This window comes from Acomys russatus, chromosome 20 (genome assembly GCF_903995435.1).
Source record: "Acomys russatus chromosome 20, mAcoRus1.1, whole genome shotgun sequence".
Taxonomy (NCBI): Eukaryota; Metazoa; Chordata; class Mammalia; order Rodentia; family Muridae; genus Acomys; species Acomys russatus.
This window is the reverse complement of record NC_067156.1, coordinates 63,363,726-63,389,371: the sequence shown is the minus strand read 5'-3', so window position 1 is coordinate 63,389,371 and position 25,646 is coordinate 63,363,726. Positions and strand designations below refer to the sequence as shown.

The 25,646-nt window shown below is 49.6% G+C and overlaps 1 protein-coding gene across 1 annotated transcript in view; it reads left to right on the top strand.

Annotated features, from left to right (window-relative positions):
* Nucleotides 1–3,997: 3,997 nt before the first annotated feature.
* Ark2c (arkadia (RNF111) C-terminal like ring finger ubiquitin ligase 2C) overlaps nt 3,998–25,646 on the top strand; it is a 100,174-nt gene continuing 78,525 nt past the window's right edge. The window contains exon 1 of the mRNA XM_051163697.1: nt 3,998–4,117. Coding sequence (XP_051019654.1) covers nt 4,057–4,117 — 61 coding nt within the window. The 5' untranslated portion in view covers nt 3,998–4,056. The remainder of the gene's footprint in view (nt 4,118–25,646) is intronic.

Genomic DNA, 25,646 nt, shown 5'->3' with positions numbered 1-25,646 from the left:
CAGAAAATCTCTACAAATCTTTTTCATCTTGAAAATCTGCTATATTGTACTTTTAATAGTTTTTAACTAATGGGAGAGAGAATTGAAAATAGTTATCCCAACGTTATAGGAGAGAGAGAGAGAGAGAGAGAGAGAGAGAGAGAGAGAGAGAGGAGTTATGTTAGGCTATACCTAAGGAGAAATGGCTTCTAACTCAGCCAGGAATGATGGTGAACTTGATCTCTGAGCCTGTTTCCTTATCCAGAAAGCATAGCGGGCAAGATAGTAGCCATGTTTCGTTATTGTAGCCACTACTGCATTTATAATGTTTCTCTGTATTATTTACAGATAGCTATTTTCTCATTTTTTTTTCTTCATGATGAACCCATGGTAACATAGATGTAGCAGGAGATATTATGCCCATTAGACAGATGGGTATATTGAGCCTGAGGAACATCAGATGCTGGGTCAAGATCTTTTTAGATTGAAATTCTCCTTTCTACACCACATAGTTTCTTCTTTACAGAAGGCATGTGCCTGTAGTGGATAATGGAGCAGGGGCATCTGTCTGCCAGGTTTCTTTGCTGTGTGACCACAAAGCATATAGCATAGAGTTATTTGATAGGCTCATGACTGCTGCTCTATCCATGTTGATTACTTTTGTCTGCTGGAGCTTCTGTTTTGCAGTTGGCACTGAATCCACAAAATAGGCACTTACAAATCTGAAACTGGAAAGGAGAAGGTGATGGGCCAGGAGAGAAGTGCAGGTTAGAGACGATCTAGCTACCAGCTCAGCCAGGTCCTGCTCTGCGTAGCCCGCCAGCACCAACGCCCCGCCTCTTACTCATTCTGGGAGAAAAGCCACTTTCTGTGCAACCATTCTCCAGATGTCAAAACCAAGACCTGGAGAGTTGGATGCATTTGTCCAAACTACTGAGCATCAGACCCAGGTCAGGAAGCCAGGCACTGTGATTTCAGAGTTTGCATCTCTACCATGCTGATGCCAAAATCGAAGAATAATAAACCCTTGTGAGCTGCTGTGATAGAAGGGACATTAAAAAAAAAAAAAAAAAAAAAAAAAAGAAGAAGAAGAAGAAGAAGAAGAAGAAGAAGAAGAAGAAGAAGAAGAATACCTACCTATGGCTAGAGACCTGGCATTGGGACGAACAAGGGTGTATTGTTGTAACACTGACAAATGGGTTTATTTTCTTTCAAAAGCCAGTATGTGGCATGATCTATAAAACCTTCCAATCTTGACTAAGGAATGCAGATCCAGTAGTTCAGTGTAAGTTTGTAGTGCAACCAACGCAGGGGGCCGTGTTCTGTAATCATTGGAAAGCTGGAAACAAATCAGTGTCCTAGAGTAACTTATGACTATGTGGTTTCACAGCCCACTCACTAGCTGGGCTTTTTTTTTTTTTCTATTTTATATAACTTGATTGTCATACTCTTTTTTTTTTTTTAAATTCTTCTTCTCTCTATATTACATCCCAACTGCAGTTTTCCCTCCCTCCTCCCCCCCTTCAGCTCCCCACCCCATCCACTCCTCTTTTCCCTTCAGAAAAGGACAGGCCTCCCAGGGAGATAAATCAAACACAGCACATCAAGTTGCAATAAGGCTAGGCACCCTTCTTTGTAACAAGGCTGGATGAGGCAGTCCAGTATGAGAAAAAAGGTCCCCAAATCAGGCAAAAGAGTCAGGGACAGCCCCCACTCCCACTGTCAGGAATCCCGCAAGAAGACCAAGCTACACAGCTGTGACATATATGTAAAGGGCCTAAGTTTAGAGCCATGCAGGCTCCCTGATTGTTGGGGTTCAGTCTCTGCAAACCCTATGAGCCCAGGTTAGTTGATTCTGTGGGTTTTCTTGTGGGGCCCTTGACCTCTCTGGCTGTGAGTCTCTGCACCTGTTTCCAGCAGTTACTGGATGAAGCCTCTGACTAGCTGGACAGGTAACAGGCAGAAAAGTGGACCACTGAGCCAAACATGAAAACATGTAGATTCTGACGACAGGGACAATGTGTGCACGTGTGCCTGCGCGGCAGGCAGGGTCTGGAAGAGGACAGGAAGAAATTCTGGTAGGTAGGTGCTGGCTCGAGTCTTTGTTCTTTGATGGTGTAGTGATAGCGTGTTTAAAAGAGAGAGAGAAAAAAATGGGAAATAGTGGCTGGCCCGCTAGATAGAGACGGTCATCTGAGGGCGAGGCTTGGGACTGCAGGTACCCTGTGGCCGCCTTCAGCCTTCGCTGGGGCTGGCCAATCTCACAGTAAGCGTCAGGACATTTTCTCCAAGTCATTTCCACTCCTCCTCTAGCTCCCCCTCCTCTCCCAGGCATCTCCCTTTCAGAGTGAACCCCCAGCGCTCCACCTCTGCTGCAAGAGGCTCCATGGGGATCTCCTGGGCTTTGAGCTCTGGGCTCTCAAGCCTGTATGCATCACCTTCCAGTGCCTGGACTGAAGCACAGCATAGATCAGAGGTTCTCAAACCTTCCGAATGCTGCAACTCTTAATGTTGTGGTGACAACCCCCCCCCCCCGCCTGTCCCCCACCCAACCATAAAATTAAATCTGTTGCTACTTCATGACTGTAATTCCACTACTGTTGTAAATCGTAATGTAAATATCTGTATTTTCAGATGGTCTCAGGCAGCACCCATGAAAGGGGTCTCGACCCCACGGGTTGAGAAACTCTCATAGTTTGGCTGTCCGTGTGGGATTAGATCTCTTCAACCTTCGTATGTGATTTTTGCCAGCTAGTTCATACTAGATTGATTGATTAAATGGAGCCACTAGGTTTTGAAGAGAAGCCCGGTGTAGGAAACATTCTGTAATGCCAGCAGGCGAGTGGCCAAGTGACCTCTGGCTTTGGTATGGACTGTAAGTCTTCTCTCAGAGCGTCTTCCTACTGTGTAGGCGGACCCGTGCCTGAAGGTAGCCCTGGCAGTCTACCCAGTGCAGTTTCAGAAAGTGTTTGCTCTGGCCGGCCAAGAGTCACTCACGACATTAAAGATGGCCTTCTTCCTGCGAATCTGGAAAAACCCTCATCTCACCTATTTGCCTGAGAACGTGGAAGTGGGTGTGCCTGTGAAATGGCTGGAGGTGCCAGTGTCAGAGCAGGTGAATGGAAGAAGGGGGCTAGCGATTCGGGATAGTGTAGGGCTGTACTGATGTTGTGCACATCTCAGGGAATGTGTGGTTTTCGGTTAAGCACACTTTCGGGAGTTTTGTGCTCTACAAGAGTAAGACCACAGTGTGTCAGACCCCGTGGAGTGTGCTGTCTTACCTGCGACTGCACTGTGTCCCTTTCTGTGTGTCTTTGGCACGTGTCCTGCTTTAACAAGACATTTGTTCGTTGTTGTGTGCAGTTCTGTGTGGCAGGCAGCGCCCGGGTCCGCTTTGAGGCTGCTTGTTGGCCTTACAAGCTTCACTTGCGCCTGCAGTCAGGCTCTGCACGTGCACCAGCCTCTGTGCGCACGTCCCCGAGTGACCCGTGTGCGGTGCCCAGGGACCTCTGGGTCGTGTGCACTCGTTGCCTGTCTCTGAGCTGATGAACGCACCTCCACATGTCCGGGAGCACGTCTCCTGTCGTGTGCACGCTCGGTGTGCACGCCGCCTGCCAGTGTGTGCAGGATGCTGCGCGCTGCGGCCCGAAGACCGCGCCAGGCTCCACGCGCCCCGCGCCCCACTCCACCCTCCTCCCCGCCCAGCGCGCACCGCAGCGGGCCCCGCGATTGGCCGCCCGCTCCTCTAGCCGTCACCTCCTCCCCCGCCCCGCGCGCCCGCGGTCCCTGCTGTCCCCCGCGGTTCCGGCGAGGCCGCGCCGCGCTGCGCTCCGCTCCCATTGGCTGCGCGCGCCTTTGTGTGGCGGCAGCTGCGGCCCCAGCGCCTTTGAATGTCGAGAGGGGCCGGGAAGGGAGCCTTTCCATGGGCCATCTGTCTCCCCGCCAGCCGCCGCCCCGCCGCCTGCGCCCCGCGCTCCGCCTCCCGCCTCGGCGGCTCCCGCAGCCCCGCCGCCCGCACCCCGGAGCCGCACCACAAAGGGCCCGCGCGCAGCCACCGCCGCTGCGCGAGGAGCCAGGATGGTCCTGGTCCACGTCGGCTATCTCGTGCTTCCAGTGTTTGGCTCTGTGCGAAACAGAGGTATCGCTTTTTCCTTTCGGGGGTCTGCTTCCTTCCGAGCGCTGATCGCCGCAGGCACCGGGCAGGGGCGGGGGCGGGCGCGCGGGCGGGGGCGCAGGCACAGCCGCTGGGTGAGGCAAGCAGTGTTGCCTCCTACCCCCTTCTGGGGAGACCCCCGAGTGTGGGGTGTGTGTAGTGAAGTTAGGATTTCGTGAATTCGGGTCCCTTTCTCCCCAGCCCCATATTTTTTTATTATTTGCGGCGGACATGGTTCCTCCAAATCACAGCCCCTTCCTCTACCTAGCCCTGTGTGACAGAAAGGAGATGCATGCCGTGTGTGTGTGTGTGTGTGTGTGTGTGTGTGTGTGTGTGTGTTAGAGAGAGAGAGAGAGAGAGAGAGAGAGAGAGAGAGAGAGAGAGAGAGAGAGAGAGAGAGAGAGAGAGAGATTGATTGATTTTCTGTGATTTGCCTTTTTTTTTTTTTTTTTAAGGCTTGTGTGTGTTTTGTATTTTTTCATTTTCATTTTGGGGGCCTTAAGGTTGATGGCTAGTGAGCTGGGATCTGAGTATCAGCCCTATCCCATGCTTCAACCCTCCCCTTTTATTGCTACTTGCACATTCTTGTACCTTCTTTTTCTCATTTAATCCCTTTTATTTTATCGCCCTTATTCTGTGGCCCTACACACCTTCCTTTCCGCATCTGTCTTTGTATGACAGTTGCGTTTATAGGTTCAGAACGCTTGTGTGTGTGCGTGTGCATATGTGTGTGTCTCTCTCTGTGTGTATGCATGTATACATGTGTGCGTGTGTGCTTACGCGCTTCGGAAATCAGACGTGCGCTGCCTTGCACCCCTGGGCCTATCCGGAGCGGGTTGTCTGTTCCTTGGGTGTTGAGCTGTGTGTGAGGACGAGGTAGGAAGCTGCCCGTTCGCCAGGCCTTTGCCCGGGGCAGGGGTTGACCAAGCAGCAGGCTGGCGTTTTCTTTGTTTTTAACTGTGGTAGATGGGGTGTGTTTGCATGGTCCCACTCTCCCCACACCCCCTTCTCCTTACATTCCCCTACAACAATAGCTTGTTTCCCCCTTTTCTTCCCTCACCACACATTTCTTCCATTTTCTTTTAATCAAAAATTCCCACTTCCCAAAGCAAATCTGAGATACATTTCATTTTTTTTTTTTTTTCTTTTTGTATTCTGCCTCTGGACTCACATTTCTCTTGGAAATGTTTCTGCTCTCCCACTCCACGGCTGCTTAAATCCCTACTGGCTAAGTACCCCGCCCCCACCCCACCCCACCCCCAAGAATGATGTCTTCCCTTTGCCGACCCGCTGGTCCTTCTAGTCAGAGCGGGGGTGGGGTCGCAGGGCCAGCGCTTTAGTGCGCCCCAGGGGCCAGACTGCACCAGGCCAGGAAAGCCCAGCCCTCCTTCAGCCAAACTGTCCCCAATCCCACACCTCTCCCCAGAAACCTAAAGGCAAGGTTGGCCCCTTAGGCCTGTTTGAACTGCAGTTTTTTTTGTGTGTGATGATAGATTGATGGCATTCTGCATTTATCAAATCTTTTTTTTTTCTTCATTGTGTAGCTCAGTGAATGGTCAACTCGCTGCTGTGTGCGCTGTGACCCTTCTGCCTCCGCATTTAGCTGTATTGTGACACCCCTCTTAACCATTTCCTGTCTCCATCCGAGGAAGGCATTGCTATTTAAGCGGCAGTATCCCCTATCTCAGGCCAGCTTTGGGGGGGGGGTTAGAGGGGAGGTCAGACTAGATCGTGAAATGCCACCTCCCTCCGCACTACACAATTATCTCTTATTACTTGGCATTTCCTCTTAAAACGGGTGTGGAACATTATACTAGGCAGAAATTCAAAAATGATTAAGAAGGATGTTGAGCCTGAAAGTATAATTATCCTGATTAAATCATTATCATCCTCATTAATACCACCACTCTCTAAATACCATTGCAGCATGCTGGTTCCACGTTTTGAAATTCAAATTTTTCAGCTGCCCTTAAATTTTATTTTTCATAACTCTCCCCTCCACCAACAAAAATCCAACCAAACCAATTCTGTCTGTCAGAATTGCAATGGCAAACTTTCATGGTAAAACACGCCCACAGGAATTTTTAGGGCCTGAGGGGTGAGTTAGGCTGTGGGTGAAGCGTGGTACAATGTGCTAAGAACTTATGACCTTTTGATAGAGGATACTAATGCTTAACTTAAAGGTCCTAAACCACAATTTTCTTGTAAAACTATTAGCTAGTCTGCTAGCTTAAGCCTGTTCTTTTAGTTTCCATTGTATAGTGTAGGATGTAGGGCCATTTCAGAATAGATATAGAGAAATAACCATTTTTGTATCTTCATCTTGTTTAGCTGAGTACATTGCACTGTAAATCCCTGTTAAGTGGATACCTTTTGCCTTGGCTTGGAGGCTGTAGCAGCCCACTCCCCCACTTGTCTGGGTGACCATCAGCTGGCCTCCTAGCACCACCCAAGAATAACATTGAGTTGGAGGCAAAATTTATTAAATAAATATATATATATATATATATCAGAAAGAAAATCCATAATGAAATGACAGTTGCTGCTGTTTCGGCCTCTGGAAAATTGGTGCGCCAAGGTCCCTGGCCTAAGGGGAGCTACTGAGGCCATAGGGCCCTAATTGCTTAATTCTACACCCTCAAAAGCATCTTTGGACATCTGCCCTGGCCCTCAGCTACCCCTTTAACAGCCGGCTCCCTTCTGCTGCCTGGCCAGCCGGACCTGCTCAAAAGCTGACACAAAACAGCAATAATCACTAAAGACTAAAGCGCCTACTTTGAGGGACCCTCTGACATAGTCCCAAATAGCTGCCTCAGAGTGCCTTTGGCAATCTGAAAAGAAGAAGAAAAACGCAAAAACAAAACAAAACAGAAAAAAAAAAATCCTAAAATCAAACACCTCAGCAAAATGGTTTTCCACTCAACAGGGGTAGCGTGTTCTGCCGTGCTGAATTATTCCCTGTTCTTATTTTGTGGGTAATTTTTTATGTATCAAATATCTTTTTGGTTGTGTATCTTTTCACCTTTTCTTGTACTAAAACTAAAGCATGATCTGTATTTTTTTACATTTCCCCAGTTGACAATGTACAGCGCTCGGTTAGAGATGTTACCCTGCTGATCTGCACTGTGGTCGTGTAGCCCGGGCCATCTGCTCATTGTACGCTGCTTTTGTTCTGTTCCCCTTCCGAAGCATGGTGGGCCCAGCCTTTTCTTTTCTTTATTATTTTTCTTTATTTTTCTCCCCCCTTTTTTTGTATCGTGTGCATGATGACATTGTTACACACAGAATCCACTAATACTAATATACGATCTCAATAAAGAACTAGTTTTCCTATATTAACCTAGTGTGCTTTTTCTCTTGCTGTTTCCCCATTTATTGTCGTATCCTGCTGTTTAGAGCCTTTTTGCTTTTCTGTCCTCAACCTCACCCACCCACCACCCCCACCTCCCATTGTAAGATTTGAGTGAATGCCTTTTCTTTTCTTTTCCTTCTCTCTCTCTCTCTCTCTCTCTCTCTCTCTCTCTCTCTCTCTCTGTCTCTCTTTCTCTCTCTCTCTCTTTCTCTTCCCCTTTTGTGCTATAGATATGGTGACTCAAATCTCATGCAGTCCATATCTTATAACAATAGAAGCCTGGGGCCATGGGAAGGTCAGCTGTCCTGTCACACTGAAACAGCCCAACCGCATAGAGATCCTCTATCTTTGGCCACCTGTGTACTCAGCACCCTCCACGTTTCATTGTTGTATCCCCGCTGCAAGGCACTGAGAAGGAAGGAGAAATCACACTGAGGTTGAGAAAAGGGATACTGTACTTAAGCAGCAACCTTGTAGTGTCGACTCACCTGAAAAACCCATTTTGAGTTGTGTCTTAACTTTTTGTTCACTGTCTCATCGATTTACTGTCCTTATAAATCATGCTGGGGGGCGGGGGGTGACACGTGACAAGTAGCTGAAGCCATGATCCAAAGCGCTAAACCATCCTTTTCGATGTGTATGTTGAGATTCTGGAGGCCTACACTGTAAGTTTGTCATTTGGATCCTGGGTGAGGCAGATGCTTGGGATGGAAACCCCTGAGACCCACATCCCGTCCCCCCACCTCCAATCCCGGGGCTGGCAGCCCCACCTGGGACTGTAGGAATAAGAGTCTGTATTTTCTGTGGGCTGTGAGCCAGTTAAAGCTGATTATAGCCTGCTTGCCTGACAGCTGCTTCATCTGCGGCCCTAGGGCCTCTCTGGGGAGAAAGCAAACCAGATCTGGCCATTGTCTCAGAGTGTGTGTGCTTGGTGGGGGTGGGGGTGGGGAGGTCAGGCGGGAAGTCAGGACCTATGTCCAAATTGAATTGCAAGAACTCTTCCAAGTATCCACCATCCCTCCCCCCCCCCCCCCCCCGCCCCTAAGCCAACAGAGAAGTATGCCCCCCTATGGAACCCAAATTCAGGCATTTGTCAATTACATCTATTCAATTTCTGCCCAGAACAAGGCTTGTTAAATGAGGCGTTTTAGACACCAGAGGAAATCAGTTGATTAAAGAAATTCATGGTTCCTTCAAGGGGTCATCATTTTGAAGCTAATTCCCTCGGCAGCCTTGCTTAGTCCTGGTTCCTCTAGGCTGTCTTCTGGGCGGGGCCTCTGATGGTCCCCTCAGGGAGGATGGCCCTCCCACTTCACTGCTGCCTGACCACTGGGCTTCACTGCCTTCTTTGTGGCCTCAGGAGACACTCCCCACCCCCAAGGGCTGCTCTCTTTGCTCTGGTCCTTTGTTCGCCTCTTCCCAGCCTGGGTGGAAAAGCTGAACTGATTTACTGTGACACATGGACACACATGGATGTTCCTGGCGGAGGCTTGTGCTATGCTGTGTGCAAAGGAGATGTACAGGTCTACGAAGCCAGGCCCTTGAAGGCTTTCTGGCTTTTCTTTAATTTATTTTCCCTTCCGTTTATTTGAGGCCCAAGTTTGGTAAAGCAAAGTAACACTGTCATCTAACATCCACAACAATCAAAGGAAACCGAGTGACAACTCTCATTTCCCCCTGAAGACAGATCAGTGTAACCAACTCTAAGGTTTTATTCTTCTAAGTTTAAAGTCCAGTATTTCAGAATTCTCCAGCAATGCATTTCACGGATCGTTTTCTAACAAGCCAGTAATAGCACAGAATGCGATGGGCTCAGTGGCAACAATGCCTTAGTGACATAGTGAGCCTTGATTGTAGGTGATCTAGGTTATCAGAACTAAACAACGCGTTCAGGAGAATTCTCCCCTAACCTTACAATCCAACAACTCTGAAGCCATTGCACATCGTTTCCACGCTCTCTGCCATCTATCTGCTGTAGGAACCTTTGACTCCAGGATCTGGCAGCCCAGGGTCTCTGATGAGATAGATGGAACGCATCTCTTGTTCGAGTTTACTCTGGATTTCCCTCCTGACCAGCGGCAGATAAGCCCCACTTAATTAATGAGTTTTCTTAAGTAGGAATTTCCCACAAAACAGCAAATACAATTAAACTTTGGAGGTGAGGAGGAAAGGCCACCCAGACTCCTGATGCTCTTGTGTCCAGATGACAGGCCAGCTGCTCTTGCAGTTTTTTTTTTTTTTTTACCTTCTGCTCCACCCTTTCCCTTTGTCCCTTTGTTCTTTAAATAAGCATCCTGAAGTTTCTTTCTGGAAACCTGATGTCTTCCTAGGAAGGTGCAGCTCCAGCTTTGAGCTATATCTAGTGCTAAATGTAGTCTTCCTAGAGCTGGCCAAAGGACAATTGGCTCTTGACTGACCCGTGACAGTGGGTCTCTCAACTATACTAGACCACTGCTGCCCCAATGTACAGGACACTCTCACCTTAGTTTCTCTGTGGATGCAAACAGCTTTCAATTTTCCCTGGTTTAACATAGCGTGAAGCAAACGCGTGCCAGTTTTTGGTATGGCTTAGCCACAGAGCGGCTTTCTTTGGAGAGGCTCAGGTTCAGGGTAATGGATGAACCACTTGCAATGCCTGCCTCACGTGCTCACTCATTCGCTTACTTTCATTCGTTTTAGTTAATGAACTCATCAGATACATACGTGGACCAAACACTGAACTAAGGGGATGTGGAAGGGAGACCTCCTAAAGACGTGTGCTGAGGTGTAGAGTGACACTCAGAAAGCCAGAGGCTGCCTAAGACATCTGAGCAGAGGGCCCAAGTGGGTTGGCAGGGTGATCTAATCTGGAGCAGTCTAGGACTTGAGCCCTGGCTGTCTTGACCTGGGAGGAGGATACAGGAACTATTCTGTGCATCATCTGGATAATGACCATCATGCAACCCACTTCACAGGGTGTGTTTCAGCTATTCAAAGGCACCTGGCACACAGCAGGTGTCAAGGACAGGCTACATAGCTGTTCCTCTCCTTCACAACTGTAGGTATTTACTGATCCAAGGGGATCAGGATCACATAAAGTCAGGGATGGTGATGCCGGGAAGCACTGTTGTGTGTGTCTCAGAGGTGGCATATACGCTGAAGTGGTGTGGAAGACAGGACATGCATATGGTATGTGCACATTGGTAGTTGTGGAGAGGCATGTGTAGAATTGTTGCTTTCTGCAGCTGCAGGGGTAGCAGTAGGGTTATTGGTCCTGTGTTTGAATAAGTCTCCCTAAGTTGTAACTCCAGGGTCACACAGCACGAGGTCGATAGTTTGTGTAGACAAGTCTGGAAGAAATTTCGAGGCCAGCTTCTGAGTCTTTGGGGTAGTTTGGACATGCTTCTTTGGCCACTGATTTTTCCATTAAACAAGGGTGCTGTGTTCTGCTGTGCCCAGATCCCAGGTCTAAGGGGTGAGATGAAGGTTTATGTCACAGGCCTTGCCATGAAGAAGGAATGACCAGGATCAAGTTGATGTGGAGAACTGAGAGACAGTAAGTCTTTGGTGTGCCTTGGACATCTTAAGATCATAAAAACAAATGGAGATGAGGGGGAACAGTCAGCTTTGGGGAGCTTGAGCCCAGGATGTAGATAAACATGGGATTTGATAGAGAGGAGGGGACCTATAGGACTTTTCTGCACTTTTAGTGGGAACAGGACACAGACTTCAGTAGTAGCAATTGCTCTGTCATCATGACGCTTTCTTTCTGTTACCCCTCCTGGGCTGTTCACATGTATCTTCAGCTCCTAGGCTCTCCCTGGGAGCTGCTTGCCTCCAAACCTCAGCTCCTCTGGCAACTGGACCACTCTGTTCAAATGTCACAGTCTGAAGTTTTATTAAATTTCAGCCCTTGAGAAAAGAGACTACAAGGCATTTGAGTGTCAGGGTCCTAGGTGGTGGGGGATGGGGGGGGGAGAGAGAGAGAGAGAGAGAGAGAGAGAGAGAGACACCTATATCCATGGGGACGGAGAAGCTAGAAAGAAGCAATTATTTTGGGGACCAAAGTTGGAGCCCAAAGGCATGGGTGTGGCAATGAGAGCAAGGGAGGTGGTGACAAGTGAGATGTGATCTTAGGGTTGGCGCATTATCATTTCCTCCAGGCATAACCATAGTCTGTGAGGATGTAATGGAGGACCTGGAAGGAAACTGAGGCCCAAAATGGCAAAACCCTTTGCCACCCTCTCCCTGTTAATCCAAGCGGCTGACCCAAGATGACTGGCCACCCAGTCTTGGTCCCTCATGTCTTCTGTAGTTTGCCGACTGTGAGGAACCCCCAACACCAAGCTAAGCACAGGAAAGCAATCTTTGCTTGCCATTTGTGTCTGGTGGGAGCAACTCAGAAGGCCAGGCTCCGTGTCCACATGGGGCTGTGAAGCTATGACGGGTTTATGTTCTCTGCGCTGAGCCTGAGTTCCCACGTGGGACCTGGTAACTTCTTTACCGTTAGATGCTTACCCAGAGGAAGCTGCCAGGTGTCTGGGGGTGCAGTCTGTGCCTCGATTCCCTCAGATAGAAAAGCTGTGCCCTCAGAGAGGCGGTGCCTCTTGTGTCTCTCTTGTTGTGAGTCTGTGTTGTGGTGTTTCTTAGATCACCTCGCTGACGTCACGGGCGACACACACTGCATCAAGGGGGATGACAGAGTCCTAACTTGGAAAGTTTAGAAAGCAAACCGAGGGCATTTGCCCTGGTGTGACCCACTGAACACATGCATGAAATGCCTTCCATGTTTTTGTATATGCATTTGGTGTGTGCTTGTATGTCAAGTTGACAAATGAGCATTTTATGCCTTTTGAGCACTAGAGGTGGGATCAGGGCCTTCTGTGTGCCAGGCAAATGCTCCACCATGGAGCTACATCCCAGGCCTTAATTTTTTATTTTATTATTTTTTTTTTTTGAGAGAGCCTTCCCAAGTTGTCTAGGCTGGCCTCGAACTTGCATCTTCCTGCCTCAGAGTGCTGAGTACCTGAGATTATAGACCTCCGACACCAGTCCCAGCTACATTTTCCACTTTTATTTAATGTTATGAGCAGTTTCATAGTTTGCTGTGATGCTCTCACAGGCAGTCCTTTTAGTAGCCATGAAGCATTTTCACTTGAACTACTCTAGGTGGTATCTGGCTCACTATAAGCGTCATGGGTTGCAGGCCTCTCTGTTGGTTACCCTGGCTAAGGTCTATTGTGATGGTTCCTGCCCTCTACCAGGCCTTTTCACCAACAGGCTCAGTGATGGTGCAGGTGAGGGTCTAGAGGAATGCATTTGAGATGGGTCTGCTCCTTCTGTCAGGAACTTCGACCTTGGTCTTCAGCAAGTATGTTTTACCATCAGTTCTGGTCCCCTGCCCATCAGATGGTGAGCCTGTAGTTTGTGCCTTCTGGGGCTTGTCACATGAAGCAACGTGCATGAACAAAGCCAGCCGAAGACAAGAGGAATAATAAGGGCGCTCTCAGAGCTCAGTGGAAATAGCCCTGGCTTCCATCCCGCTCTGTCACTAACCACCCTGTGAGGCTGGCCAAAGCCGAGGGCTCTCCGACTTCACTTCCTGTCTGCCAAGGGGATAATCGGCCTAATTACCCTGCCTGATCTAAAAAAACCCATGATTTCCTCTTGGTGTGAACTTGTGCTTCCTCTGCCCTTTGCCTTTTCTCTGGTAGGCAGGCACTCATGCCTTGGCACATGGTGGGTGAGTGGCCTTCTGTTGGCAGGTCACATGGTGTTGTCGGCAGGGAAGGAGCAGTGCTGGGCAGGAGGCCCCAATGAGGTATGCTGCCTTGGGATGGGTAGCCCCTCATCTAGAAAGAGATGGTGACATCACCCATACAGTGGCTGGGGTATGACAACACTTGCGTGTGCTCCCTAGCTCTTAGGGCTGGCCTCTCCAGCCCCAGAGAGGAAGTGTCAGAGATGAGGTGGAGGGCCAGGAACCTCAGGCTGGGGAGAGCAGGGCTCAGGTAGCACCTGTCTCAAGGATGGAAGAAACCTCAACAGCTGCTTCTCTCTGCTCCCCTCTAACGTGAGGCCTGAATGGGGGTGCCTTGCTCCCTGTCTCTCCAGACAGCTTAAGTCGCTCTAGCTTTCCTCCTCAGCTGCTAGAATCTCTTTCGCTCCCATCCTGAGAGCCTGAGAGCCCGGGTGTCCCTCTAAGCTGCCTGCTTCTTTGACCCGCCCCCATCTCAGAGCAACAGATCTGCTCCCGAGCTCTGTGGGAACGGATGGATTCATGTGGCCATTCCCTGCTTGTTAACCAAAGGATGCTCTTCCACAAATCCCAGCCTGCTTGCCAGGACTCATTCTCTGGAGTCAAAACCCACAGAGACTCTCACTAACTACCTCTTTATTACTGAGGCCTAGGCCCGCTGACCAGAGCTGAAGCTCCTGCTCTGCAGAAACAGGAAGGGAAGACTTAGGCCCGGGCATCTCTTCTCACAGCTTCCTGCACTACTGTCACCCCATAACCCAAAATGTACGCAACGTCTACAGAGAGTGACCACAGAGGTAGCTGGACAGTGCTCTGTCCTGGTCTGGTCAGTGTTTACCAGAGCCTTTTTGGATGCCAGAGCGAGCAAGCCACCGCCTTGGCCTCACCTCATCGTTAGAGGAGGAAGTCGGGCCAGGTCAGGAGGGAGACATCCCACTGTTCGGTAACTGAGGGGTGCTGCAGTTACCCCAGAGTAGGGTGTTGCCTGCCACGAAGGCTCCGAGGGCTGGCAGTAGGACACGATGCAAAGATGAAGCTATGACGTGGTGAGAAGATAAGCCGCCTGGAGTGAGGTGTCCTCAGAGGAGGTGAGCTGAGTACTAACCTGAGGTGGCATTTCTTCTGAACCGTCCTTGTCCCTTCCCAGAGAGATGTGGGAAAAAGAAAGATCAAGAAGGCAAGAGAGGTATCAGAGGCCAGCTCCATTGTCACTGCCCCCCTGCCCCCCTCAGCAGGGCCATTTGTCAGTCCCGTACATCCCAGGTCTGTGCCCATACCCGAGGGACCCCTGGGAAGTGGGTAACCATCCTCATGTAGCCTCTAGACTTCAGGAAAACTAGATACGTACTTTGAAAGAGTCCAGAACTTCAGGAAAACTAGATACGTACTTGAAAGACTCCAGAACTCTGAGTCTGGGGCCAGAAAAGGACCTGGACTTAAGATGGGGCAAACTGCAGTGTTCAGTTTTTACTTCTGAATTTGTAGGGGGGAAAAGTGAATTGTAGATACATTAAATAAGGGATCTGACTTTACACAAACTCTATGATGCACCCCACTCTAGGTCATGCCCCAAGTGTGGGGCGGCTTTACATCCCCTCCTAAGTGTGAGGACTTCAGGAGTGGGTGGGGGAGCACTTGGTTGGCCCAAGGCCTCCTCTTCCCAGTGCTGGGGACTTGAGCTATCTAGTGGCTGGCTGCAGTTGGGACTCAGTCTCCAAAGCTCCAGAGCCAGGGATTATGCTGAGGGCTAGTGTGGGCTCTTTGGTCTTGACCTAAGGCCAGGAAGAAGTGCCATGAGTCCCCTGCCTGCAGTCAAGGGGGCTTTGTAGAAAGTATGCCTGGGAGAGTGCTGAGGACAACAAGGATGTAACCAGTAAAAGGAGGTCAGGGCTCAGAGATGAATCCATGGCTGGGGCATGAGAGAGGCCTCTGGAAGGGACACTTAGCTGGATATGTCCCTGGTGCACCAAGATACCCCAAGGACTCTTCTTGTTGTGGTACAATACATAACACATAAAATATGCCTTTTAAGTCAGTGGTGTTAAGTATACCCACACACAGTGTTGTGCAGCCGCCACTATTTCCAAACCTTTCGAGTCACTTCAAACTAAGGCTCCCTTAGTTTACTCTGGTTCCCAGGTAGGGCCGGGGCTGCATTCACTGTGTGTCCTTCAGGAAAAGATAGGGGTAGTGGTGGTGGTGGTGGTGGTGGTGTGTGTGTGTAGGGGTAGGGAGAGAGAAGAAGAGAGGGGTACACACACATACAGAGTCACTCAGTCACTCACTCATTCACTCCCTCCCTCCCTCCCTCCCTTACTTCCTCCCTCACTCACAAAGTGATAGCAAAGATTTTGCCCTCTGTCAATCTGTTTTACCACCTACCAGCTGGGCAGCTTATTCTTCCCAGGACCTTAGTCTCCTCTTCTGGAAATATGGTGTAGTGTTGACGTAATACCAGCACCATGAGAAGGTAATAGAAGCCAATCATGATGCATATGGAATGTGAGATACACAAGGCCCTGAAAGTACTTAGCAAGGGACAGATATTTTCTGGACCCCACCCAGGAGCTCCCTGTCCTTCTGCAAGCATCTGCCTGACTGTCCAGGTCGGAAACAGCCTCGAGGGTATAGGGAGTGAGTGCATCAGGGATCTGGGCAGGCAGGAGAAGGCTAGGCATGTTGCATGTAGCCTAATTGTCTAAGCAGCCTCCATTTTGAGTGTGGACAGCAGAGACACAGATGGCCTCTAGCCACAGCCTCCCTGGCGACACCCCTGGACACTCCTGAAATGAATAAGAATGCACACACGGGCTCCAAATCCAGAAGCAAATCAGTAGTCCGTCTGGGCAGCACTGTGGACCATCATCTTGGATGGGGGAGGCCACTAAGACCCACAGAAGTCGGGGGGCCCTCTGGGGAAGGGAAATCTGGGCTCTGCAGCTGTCAGGCCAGTTCTGGCCTTTGTCCTGCCCACATAGGCCCAAAGTCCAATCCAAGAGGTAAATGTTAGAGTCCTGTGGCTGTCACCTTTGTCTGAATTTTCTTTTCTTTTTTTCTGGAGTATTGGGTCCTTTTGTCTCACTGCCATCCCAGCCATTCCATCCACTTTCTTCCTCCTGCCCTTCCCACTGGCCTGGCCATTTCCACTGCAGTTCTGTCCTTCTCCCTCTCACTGGGTCACTGCTGGGTCTGAACCTGCCTGAGCACTCCTGTGGGGGGTCTTCTATGTCCTCAAAAGAGTCACACGAGGGGTGACGGGATGTTTGAGGTCTCCTGCTGAAGTGGTCAACCCTTCTGGGCCATTGCTTCTGGCCTCTGACAATCGGGTTCTCACTCTTACCTGCCACGATGATGTAAGCTGTGGACACACCGCACCTGCCGTGACACCTGGTGCCCAGCAGGCTGTCCTCACTCTCACATGTGGCCGCCCGCTAGGAGTGGCCATGTGCAGAGATGCCCTCTGATGCTTCCTGCCACCTTGACACGATGGTAAGAGGAGGAAGACCTTTGTAAGCCTCAGCATTCTCATCTATGAAATGGGAACGATCATAGTGACCTCCCCACAGGGTTGTAAGGAGGCTCAGACTGAGTGAATGTGAGTTTGTTCAGCCCATTTAGCAGATGTACACTGAGCCTCTGCCTTTGGTCCGGGGTCCCATGCCGGTTCTGGGGGCAGAATGATGACATCAGCACAAGATATCCATGTACTGTGCCAGGCATGGCTCCAGTCCTTACCTGCCCTGAAGAAATTGAGCTCTTTGAGAAATGGATGGGTAGATAGACCCAAGGTATTTACTTGTTCTTAGCCTGGAGACAGATGTGCTCGGGGAGGATCAGTTATGGCTGAGCAAAGGTTAAAGGATGTGCACTGAACAAGATGGGGCATTGCAGGGTGCGGGGACTGTGCTACAGGTAAGAGGCCTTGTTGAGGGTGGGGTGACCTGGGGCACACGATAAGGCCTCACTATCAACCCTAACCATCAACAGAACAGTGCTTCCTGTTGCTCAGGAATCCAACACCCAAGTCTGCTCTGAGCCCAGCACTCATGGCTCGCCGTGAGCTGGGTGCTGTTCTAGAAGACCATGGAAACATGATTGGGTCCCACCATCCCCCAGAAGGCAATGATGGACGGTGCTCTCAGTAATGGGGTTAACATACTCAGTGATGGGACTTGGAGGAGAGGAAGAAGTTGGGGTCTGTCTGAGAGACTTCTAGAAGATGCAAGTGGGATTGATTTTGAACATAGGAGCATGGGGTGGCAATTCTCACACCTTTCAACTGGATGGCAGGGCCCTTTGCTACCAAAAGGATTTTTGTGGGAAAGTTACACGTGTGCACAATCCTGCAGTGTTGCACATAAGCCCGTTTTGAAGAGTTGTGCCCTGTGCTACCACACTCAGAGCTTGGCAAGGGGTGGCCATAAAATAGATCTTTTTGTTTCTTTTCACTAGCATATTTTCCTGAACTATCCAACCACAGACATTCGTGTTTTGTATGTTCACACATAAGTGCATGAGCATGTATGACTTCTGGAAACATCCATGAAACTTGATGCCTGGAACATGACAGGGGAATCGTAAGCCTAGAAACCTAGGCGGGTCAAAGGGAGCTCCCTCCACTCTGGGAAGTGGCATGTTGATGGGTAACTATCTGTCTCAAGGTCTCCTGAACCTTGGTCTTCCTCTTGGGGGTGGTACCACCCTTAGCCGCTGTCTGAGTCCATTCTGGTTGCAGCAAAACAAACAAACAAACACACAAAACAAAACAAACAAAACAATACAAAACAAAACAAAAACCAGAAGTCGATTTCTTATTCTTCTGGCACCTTGGAAGTCCAGGATCTAGGTGTCAACAGATTTCGTATATGGAGAGGGTCCTGTTCACTGACACTTGTCCCTTTGCTGTGAATGCACACGGAGGAAGCAGGAAAAACTCCTTCAAGGTCACTAACCTTGCTCATTTGGGCCCTGCACGTTTACCACTTACTACTTGTATGTGCACGCACACACACACACACACACACACACACACACACACACATCATTCACAGGAATCCAAGCTTCAGTTCTCGTCCCTGGGTCTTCTGCCTTCTTTTTCTCTCCTGTCCATTGTGCCCTGGGACACCTCACCCTGCCATCACCACGTTCCCAGCAGAGAGGCAGAGGCTATCAGCCAGGCACACCACCAGGCCTAGCCATGCTAACATGCCCAAGCCATCCTCAGAACCTGAGCCCACACACGTGTTTATCAATGTCACCATGAGCCCTTGTGAAGAGGTGCACAGGTGGAGAGGTGGGGGTGGGGTGCTACGGATGGTGGCCCAGCTGATCGTTGTGATCTCTCATACTATGGGTAAAGCAGACATCACAAGGCCCCCGAGAGATGGTGAGTGGCTTGGGAGGGCATCCAGGCGAAGGTGAATCTTGAGCTGGGACGGGGGAGGATGTGCTCCATGTCATCAGGGAGTGAGAGAAAGGGGGCACTGAGTATAGAGACCACATAAGGGGCATCAGGAAGAGTTATTGTGTCTAGCAGCCCCAGTCCTGAGGGCTGAACATCGGGTATGGCACAGCCTAAGGAGGTGGAAAGGTTGCTGATGGTCCTCCTGCTGCCGCAGGCAGTGGTCCTCACCCTTGCTGAGGTGGCCACTCACCTCTGCCACCCCAGCTTCGGAGCAGAAGAGACAGAATGATATTAATGTGGCTGCCTTGTTTTATGAAGTACCCTAACAAGCTGGCGAGCCAGACCCACTCAGTCTTTTTTATGGCCGCTATGATTTCTCCAACATCGAGATTAATTTGACGATAGCTGTTTATAAGCTCTTCCATCATCAGATACGCCCATTACCTGGGAGGAGAGGAGGCCTGGCTTTAATTTGTGAACAGCCCTCCAGATCTCTCTGGCCCAGAGCATGTGTGGGAGTCTCAGCCATAAATCATGGCAGACACTGGTACTGCTGAGGAGACCAGAGTATGGGAGCCCCAGCTAGGCAAGCTCCAGCACTCACATGCCAGGAAGTCCTGCGGGTGGAGCGCTCTTCAGATGAACAGGACAGGCAGGGATACGCAGCCATCCATGGTGGGAGAGATCCTGGGGAGGGTGTCATCTGGCTGGGAGATTTCACTTTCTTCAACCTCCACACTGTAGGAATCATCCAGAAGCCTGCTTTAAAAAAAAGTCCTCCCTTCTCTAGCCATGCCCTTGGCTTCAGAGTCAAGATCCTTTTCTAGGTATGCAGGTGCCTATATGTCTGCCTGTGAGGCTTGGCTTTGTTGGGTGACTGTAGAGCTGATTGAAATATAAGGTGGTGATCGGTACATGCCTAGCCCAGGACTGGTATAACCACACCCTTGTCTTGTTACATTTCTATTGCCATGAGAGACACCATGATCAAGACAGTTCATAAAAGAGTTTATTGGGGCTCATGGTGCTGGGGAGCTAGAGTCCATACTTATGGTAGACAGTGTGGCCACAGGTAAGCATGGCCCTGGGGCAGTAGTTTATCCACAGGTACAAGGCAGAGAGGGGGGAGGGCTAACAGGGAATGGTGGTGAGGGCTTTTGAAATGTCAAAACCCACCCCCAGTAACACACACACACACACACACACACACACACACACACACACACACACACACACACACACACACACCAACAAGGCCACACCTCCTAATCCTTCCCAAACAGTTCCACCAAGCGGGGCCCAAACATTCAAATATATGGGCCTGTGGGCCCATACCACCTCCAAATGCCTCAGTTTTCTCATGAGAGGAATGGAATAGTGACATTTCCCTTCGGTTGTTGGAGACATTCCTTGAAAGTCTATAGGAAGTTCCTGGTACAGTGTCTGGCCTCTGGGTCAGGCTCTTAGGTGAGTCAAGGTGTGAAACCTCCAAAATCAACTGTTGAGAGAATTAAATACAATCCACTTTGTTTTTTAGCTAGTTTTAGGGACTCAGTGTTAGCCTGTTCATGGCCCCATGGCTCACTGTCATTGTAATTGCACCCCATTTGTCTGCAGATGGAAGTTGAAGGGGGAACTGTTCTTTGAGCCAAAGAGCAAGAATGACAGGCCCAGGACACAGTGGCTGACTTGTGACCAACCACTATTCTTGCTTCTTAGGGTTGTGTCCACACTCTCCACTCCTGCCCAGGTCTTTTTTTTTTTTTTTTTGAGGGAATGAGACCAGTCTCCAGAAGAGACAAGCAGACAGCAGAGGTCCTTGGTGAGAGTCCCAACACCTGGGCTGGGGGTTAGAATAGCAGGGCCTCTGGGTGGAGTGGTTTTTTGGGGTTCCTGGCTTCCAGTTCCCCAGAACATAGATCTTAGGGTTTATAGACTGGGCAGCTTACCCTTCATTTCATAGGAGGGGAGGGGACTTGGTCAAGGTCACTCAGCAGAGACAGACCCAGGTCTTATGTGTCAGCCTCTGCATTCTAGGCTGAACCAGAAGAGCAGGAATCTCAATCACCTCGAACCCTGCATCTCTTCCTTTCCTTCTGCCCACAGCTATAGATGATTCTGTTTTGTTGTTTTCTCCCATGCTGTGGATCAGAGAGGGGCATGTACACCAGGAGGTGCCATCCTCTGGAGGGGATGGTATGGTGGTGGTGGTGGGGGTGAGATTTTCAGGGGGCCAGGGATTGAGAAACTGGGTTCAAAGGCCAGCTCCAAAGCTTACTGGTGCATGCTGAGTGTGGGCAAAATCAGACAGTTTCCAGGTAGGGTGGAGGAGCTGGTGTGACCTGCAAACTGTCTGGTACAATTCCCTCTTCCAGGTAACGAAGCTGAGGTTCATCACTGCAAGTTAGCTTTTTATCACTTGTGACGAATAGCCGAGAAACAGCCTAAAGGAAGGAAGATTTATGTTGCCTCCGTTTCCTTCCATGCTGAGCTGGCTCCCTTCTTCCAAGGCTACAAGGAAGCTAAACACCCTGGTGGAAGGGCATGGCTCACCTCAGAAGCAGACAGAGGATCAGGAAGGGGCTAAACAGCTTTCCAGCCAGGCCCCACCACCCTCACCAAAGTCAGCACTCTCACCACCCTCACTTCCCAGTAGCACCATCTAGGAGTCAAGTCTGCAACACGTGGGCTCTGTGGAATGGGGGTGGGGCACTTCATAGCCAAACCATAACACAGAACAAGCAGGAAGCATGGCAGGACATGCATAATTGCTCAAACCAATGGTGCTATTGGTAGGATGGTGGTGTGCTAATCTGTCTTATAAGCCCCGTGGGAAAAACCCTCATGAGAGACTTGGTTGATGTCAGTTAGACTACTTCCTGGGTCTCTAACTGATCCTCTTTGAGGCTTTCAAAGAACATTCCAGCCGGGCATGGTGGCACACGCCTTTAATCCCAGCACTCGGGAGGCAGAGGCAGGTGGATCACTGTGAGTTCCAGGCCAGTCTGATCTACAAAGTGAGGTCAGGATAGCCAAGGCTACACAGAGAAACCCTGTCTCGAAAAAAACAAAAAACAAAAGCAAATCAAAGAACTCCTGTTAGCCGCCACATGTGTACGATTCTAAAGTACATCCACTTTCACATTTCACACCTTAGAAACTAGACTGCTTTATAATGACAATGTACCCTGGTTTAATTGCCTCCTGAAAGTCTTTCAGTGGTCTCTAAAGAAATGGTGGAACTGAGGGCCTTGTATGGTCCATGCCATTCCATGTTCTTTTATTATGGACCCATCCATACAGAAAGTTTTGAGGATCACAAATCCATAGACCTCTCAAACAAACTTGGCCAAGTTTGTGAGTTTTAAGACACAGGTTTCTTTCTTACCTTAGTCAGCCTCATCCACCATGTTTGTGACATATGTAATTTGACTCAAGCATCCAGAAAGTGAACACATTAAAGTAGGCTGGAGGTCAGAAGGTTAGAAGGGAAAGTTCTGGAGTCCCCCTGAGGGCCAGCCTGGATCTCCTCTCTCATGGCCTAGAGGTTCTTTCCAGCCCATGGATGTACACTCTCTTCCTTCTTTGCTGTATAGTCCTTAAGGAGGATCCCAGAAGATACCTGCTGTTGAGAAGGCTTGGAGAGGATGCATGTGCCCCGCCCACCCCCCAGAGTTAATATTCCAGGAAAAGCATCAACTTCAATCTTCTTTCTCCCTACAAACTGGCTACCAAGTCCCCTTTCTGTGCCTAGATGAAGTCAGGAGACCAGTCTCCCCAATACAGAAGATCTAAAAAGGATGTTGTTCCTTTCTTTTTCTTGTTCCCCCAGCAACCATGAGCTCTAAGTATTTTGGGATGTCCCTTAGGTCCCTACTATCCCCCGGCTCCCTGTCCCCCTCCTCCATCTCTCTACACTTCAGGTGGTCAGTTTTCTCAGACCTTTCCCCAAACTCAGCTCTGCACACACGACCAAAGCCTTGCACAGCTCACTGTGCCTGCATGACACTTCCACCTTATCCAGATTGCCACCTTGGGTACACGGCCACCATGGATGATGTGTTAACAATGACCATGATGATGATCTAGGAGGGCTCTGCAGTGAGTTGAGTAACAGAGCTGCTGGGCCAGGCACCAGTCTGACTCTTCCTTGGCAGAGTTTCAATGGCCCTTAGCCCTGGGCCAGGATGAGCTTAAATACTGCTGGACCATGGTCCAAGTCTCCACCTCTCTTATTATTGCTTTTATTTATTACCATGGTGTTTGCTAAGGCCTTACTCTGCCAGGAACTGTGCAGAAGCTGAAAAGATATCACCTTGCAAACATTCATTCATTCGTTCATTCACATATCCTGTAATTATTGATTGCAGTCTCTGCCCCATTCTTAGCATGGTTTAATGCTGGGGATGTGGCAGCGAACAGTCCTAACTTTATGGACTTGCTACTAGAGAAGACACATAGCAGTAGACAGGTCAGTAGTGTGTTAGAGGTCACATGTGTCACCATACAAAATGGCACAGGGCAATGGGGATGTGTTACTGGTGAGTAGGTGGAGAGAGGTACTAGCCTTGTTTGACATTCAGGGCAGGTCTTATGCCTTGATGCTGTGTTCACCAGAGCCCTCAAGTTTTAGGCAGTGCAAGAGGGAGCCCTGTGGACATCAGACGTGAGCCTTGGGTCCTGTCAGAGTATGACATGATGTGATTAGACTGGACACTTTGGAGGGCAGTATACTCAGCTTTCCACACCAGGTGGTTCCACGGCCAACGACTCAACCACTCATTTCTGCTGACAGAAAAGAATTGGAAAATATATTGTTTCTGTACTGAACACAAACAGACTTTTATTTCTTGTCACTATTCTCTGAACAATGCAATTTGACAACTGCTTACATAGCAAATTTGGATTTATTGCTATTATGATCAAGAGGTGCATAGGAGGATTTGTCTGGGTTATATGCAAATACTATACCACTTTTTACAGGGACTTGAATATTGCTGGGGATGGGAATCTGAGGGGAATCCTAGAATTCAATGCCCAAGAAACAATGTGAAAAACAGCTGTGCTCACCCCGAGTGTACACACACACACACACACACACACACACACACACACACACACACACACACACGCGCGCGCGCGCGCGCACACACGAAAGAGAAAGAGACAGAGACAGAGAGAGAGAGAGACAGAGAGAGAGAGAGAGAGAGAGAGAGAGAGAGAGAGAGAGAGAGAGAGAGAGAGAGAGAGAGAGAGAGAGAGTTAAACCTCATGAAGCCTTCATGAGTCCAGGCCAAGGTGCTGGCCTCAGATGGCTAAGAGGCTTCTAGGCTTCCACATCCTCTTTGGGCCTCTTCTTCCCCACACCTTTCTCTAAGTCCTTGCCATGGGTTTTTCTCACCATGTGGCCTCTTCTCTATGACTTCCTGCCTTAGGTCTAGACCTGAGGTCTAATTTTGGTGCAGGTGACAGGCTTCACACCGAGGAAAAGCTGGGACTGCAAAGGGTGTAGAGGTGTCCTCCCGAGCAGAAGAGCCCCAGCTGCTTTGCTAGGGTCCAGGTGGGATAGTGGGCTTTTGCTAGCTCCCATGCCCTCCTACCCCCTTGCCCATGGGCCCCTTTCCCAGAGCTGACAATTGCCAGCATCCTTTCATCAAGTACCCAGCCCAGCATGAGGCATGGCACGAAGTTTAGCAGAGCTTAGTCTCATGGAATTGATGGTAAGCGCATGATCCACAGAGACATGCTCATGTGAGCACATTAGGATGACCTAATTTTAGAGGCTATGCTGGAAGACGCAATTTTCTGACCTTTCCAGAATTCCCTTTGATTGTGAAGGAACTTCGGAGGGCTCCTGAGGTACATGTGGGAGCAAGAATCCTCCTGATGATTGTGGGGCATCCCTATCGAACTGGGAAGAAAGGAATCTCTTATCCGTGGTAAAGACTGTCCTGGGTTTTTGTGGCCATTATAACAAAGTGCCACAAACTGTCCTCAAGACAACAGAAATTCTCTCCTGGCACTGAGGGTAGGATCAATGCTCAAGGGACCAGTAGGTCCTGTTGCTTTTTTAAGTTAAGGGGGACTCCTTCAGTGTCCCTCAGTCTGTCAATGCTGGCAGTCCTTGGGTCCCTGGGTTTGTGCACACAGCACTCCAGTGTCTACCTGTGCCACCACATGGAGAGGCACTCCCACTGCCTCTGCTGGTTGTGTAACACACTCCTTATGATCTCACCTGAAACGATTCTGTCTGCAAAGACTTTATTTCCAAAGATGTTGCCACTCGCAAGCTTCAGTGTACCAGTTCGGGACAATCCAGCTTAGCTCGCACAAGGATAAGTGGTGCAGACTCAGGTGTGAGATGGCACATGAGGACAGGGAGGGACAGGGAAAGAAAGGGGCAGTGAAGACTCAGCGGAGGGAGCATGGGCCCCCAGGAGGCTCCAGGAATGGGAACCTCCAGTGACACACAGAGGATGGTGAGGAAGGTGAATATGATGAACAAAACAGTAAAGTTAGGAATGCAGTGGGTTCACCCACCACAGGAGCAGCTCCTGACCCTCTCAGAGCTGCCTTCTAGAACTGTAAGGCAAGGTCGATGAGGCCATAGAACTGAGAAACTGCAGCCCATCCTGTATCCCACACATTTGCCCCTTCCTTGCAGGAGGCATCGTGTGTGTGTGTGTGTGTGTGTGTGTGTGTGTGTGTGTGTGTGTGTGTGTATGTGTGTGTGCATATATCTGTATGCACATGTGTTTGCTTCTGTGGTGTCTGTGGAGAAACTTGGGTGAACCTGACACCTATCATCACGACACTGATGGTCTCTGCTATAAGCATGGGCACAGAGCTCTACTTTTGACTTACAGACCACAACAAATTGAAATATTCTATCAGCCATCACACTCCCTGTCCTTGTCCCTGCGCAGCTCCCGTCTCTACCCGTACATCCATCTCACTGTGGGCTCCAGTCCCGCCACTGATCTTGAGCAAGTCCTATCCTTTTCTGGGTTTCAGTTATCCT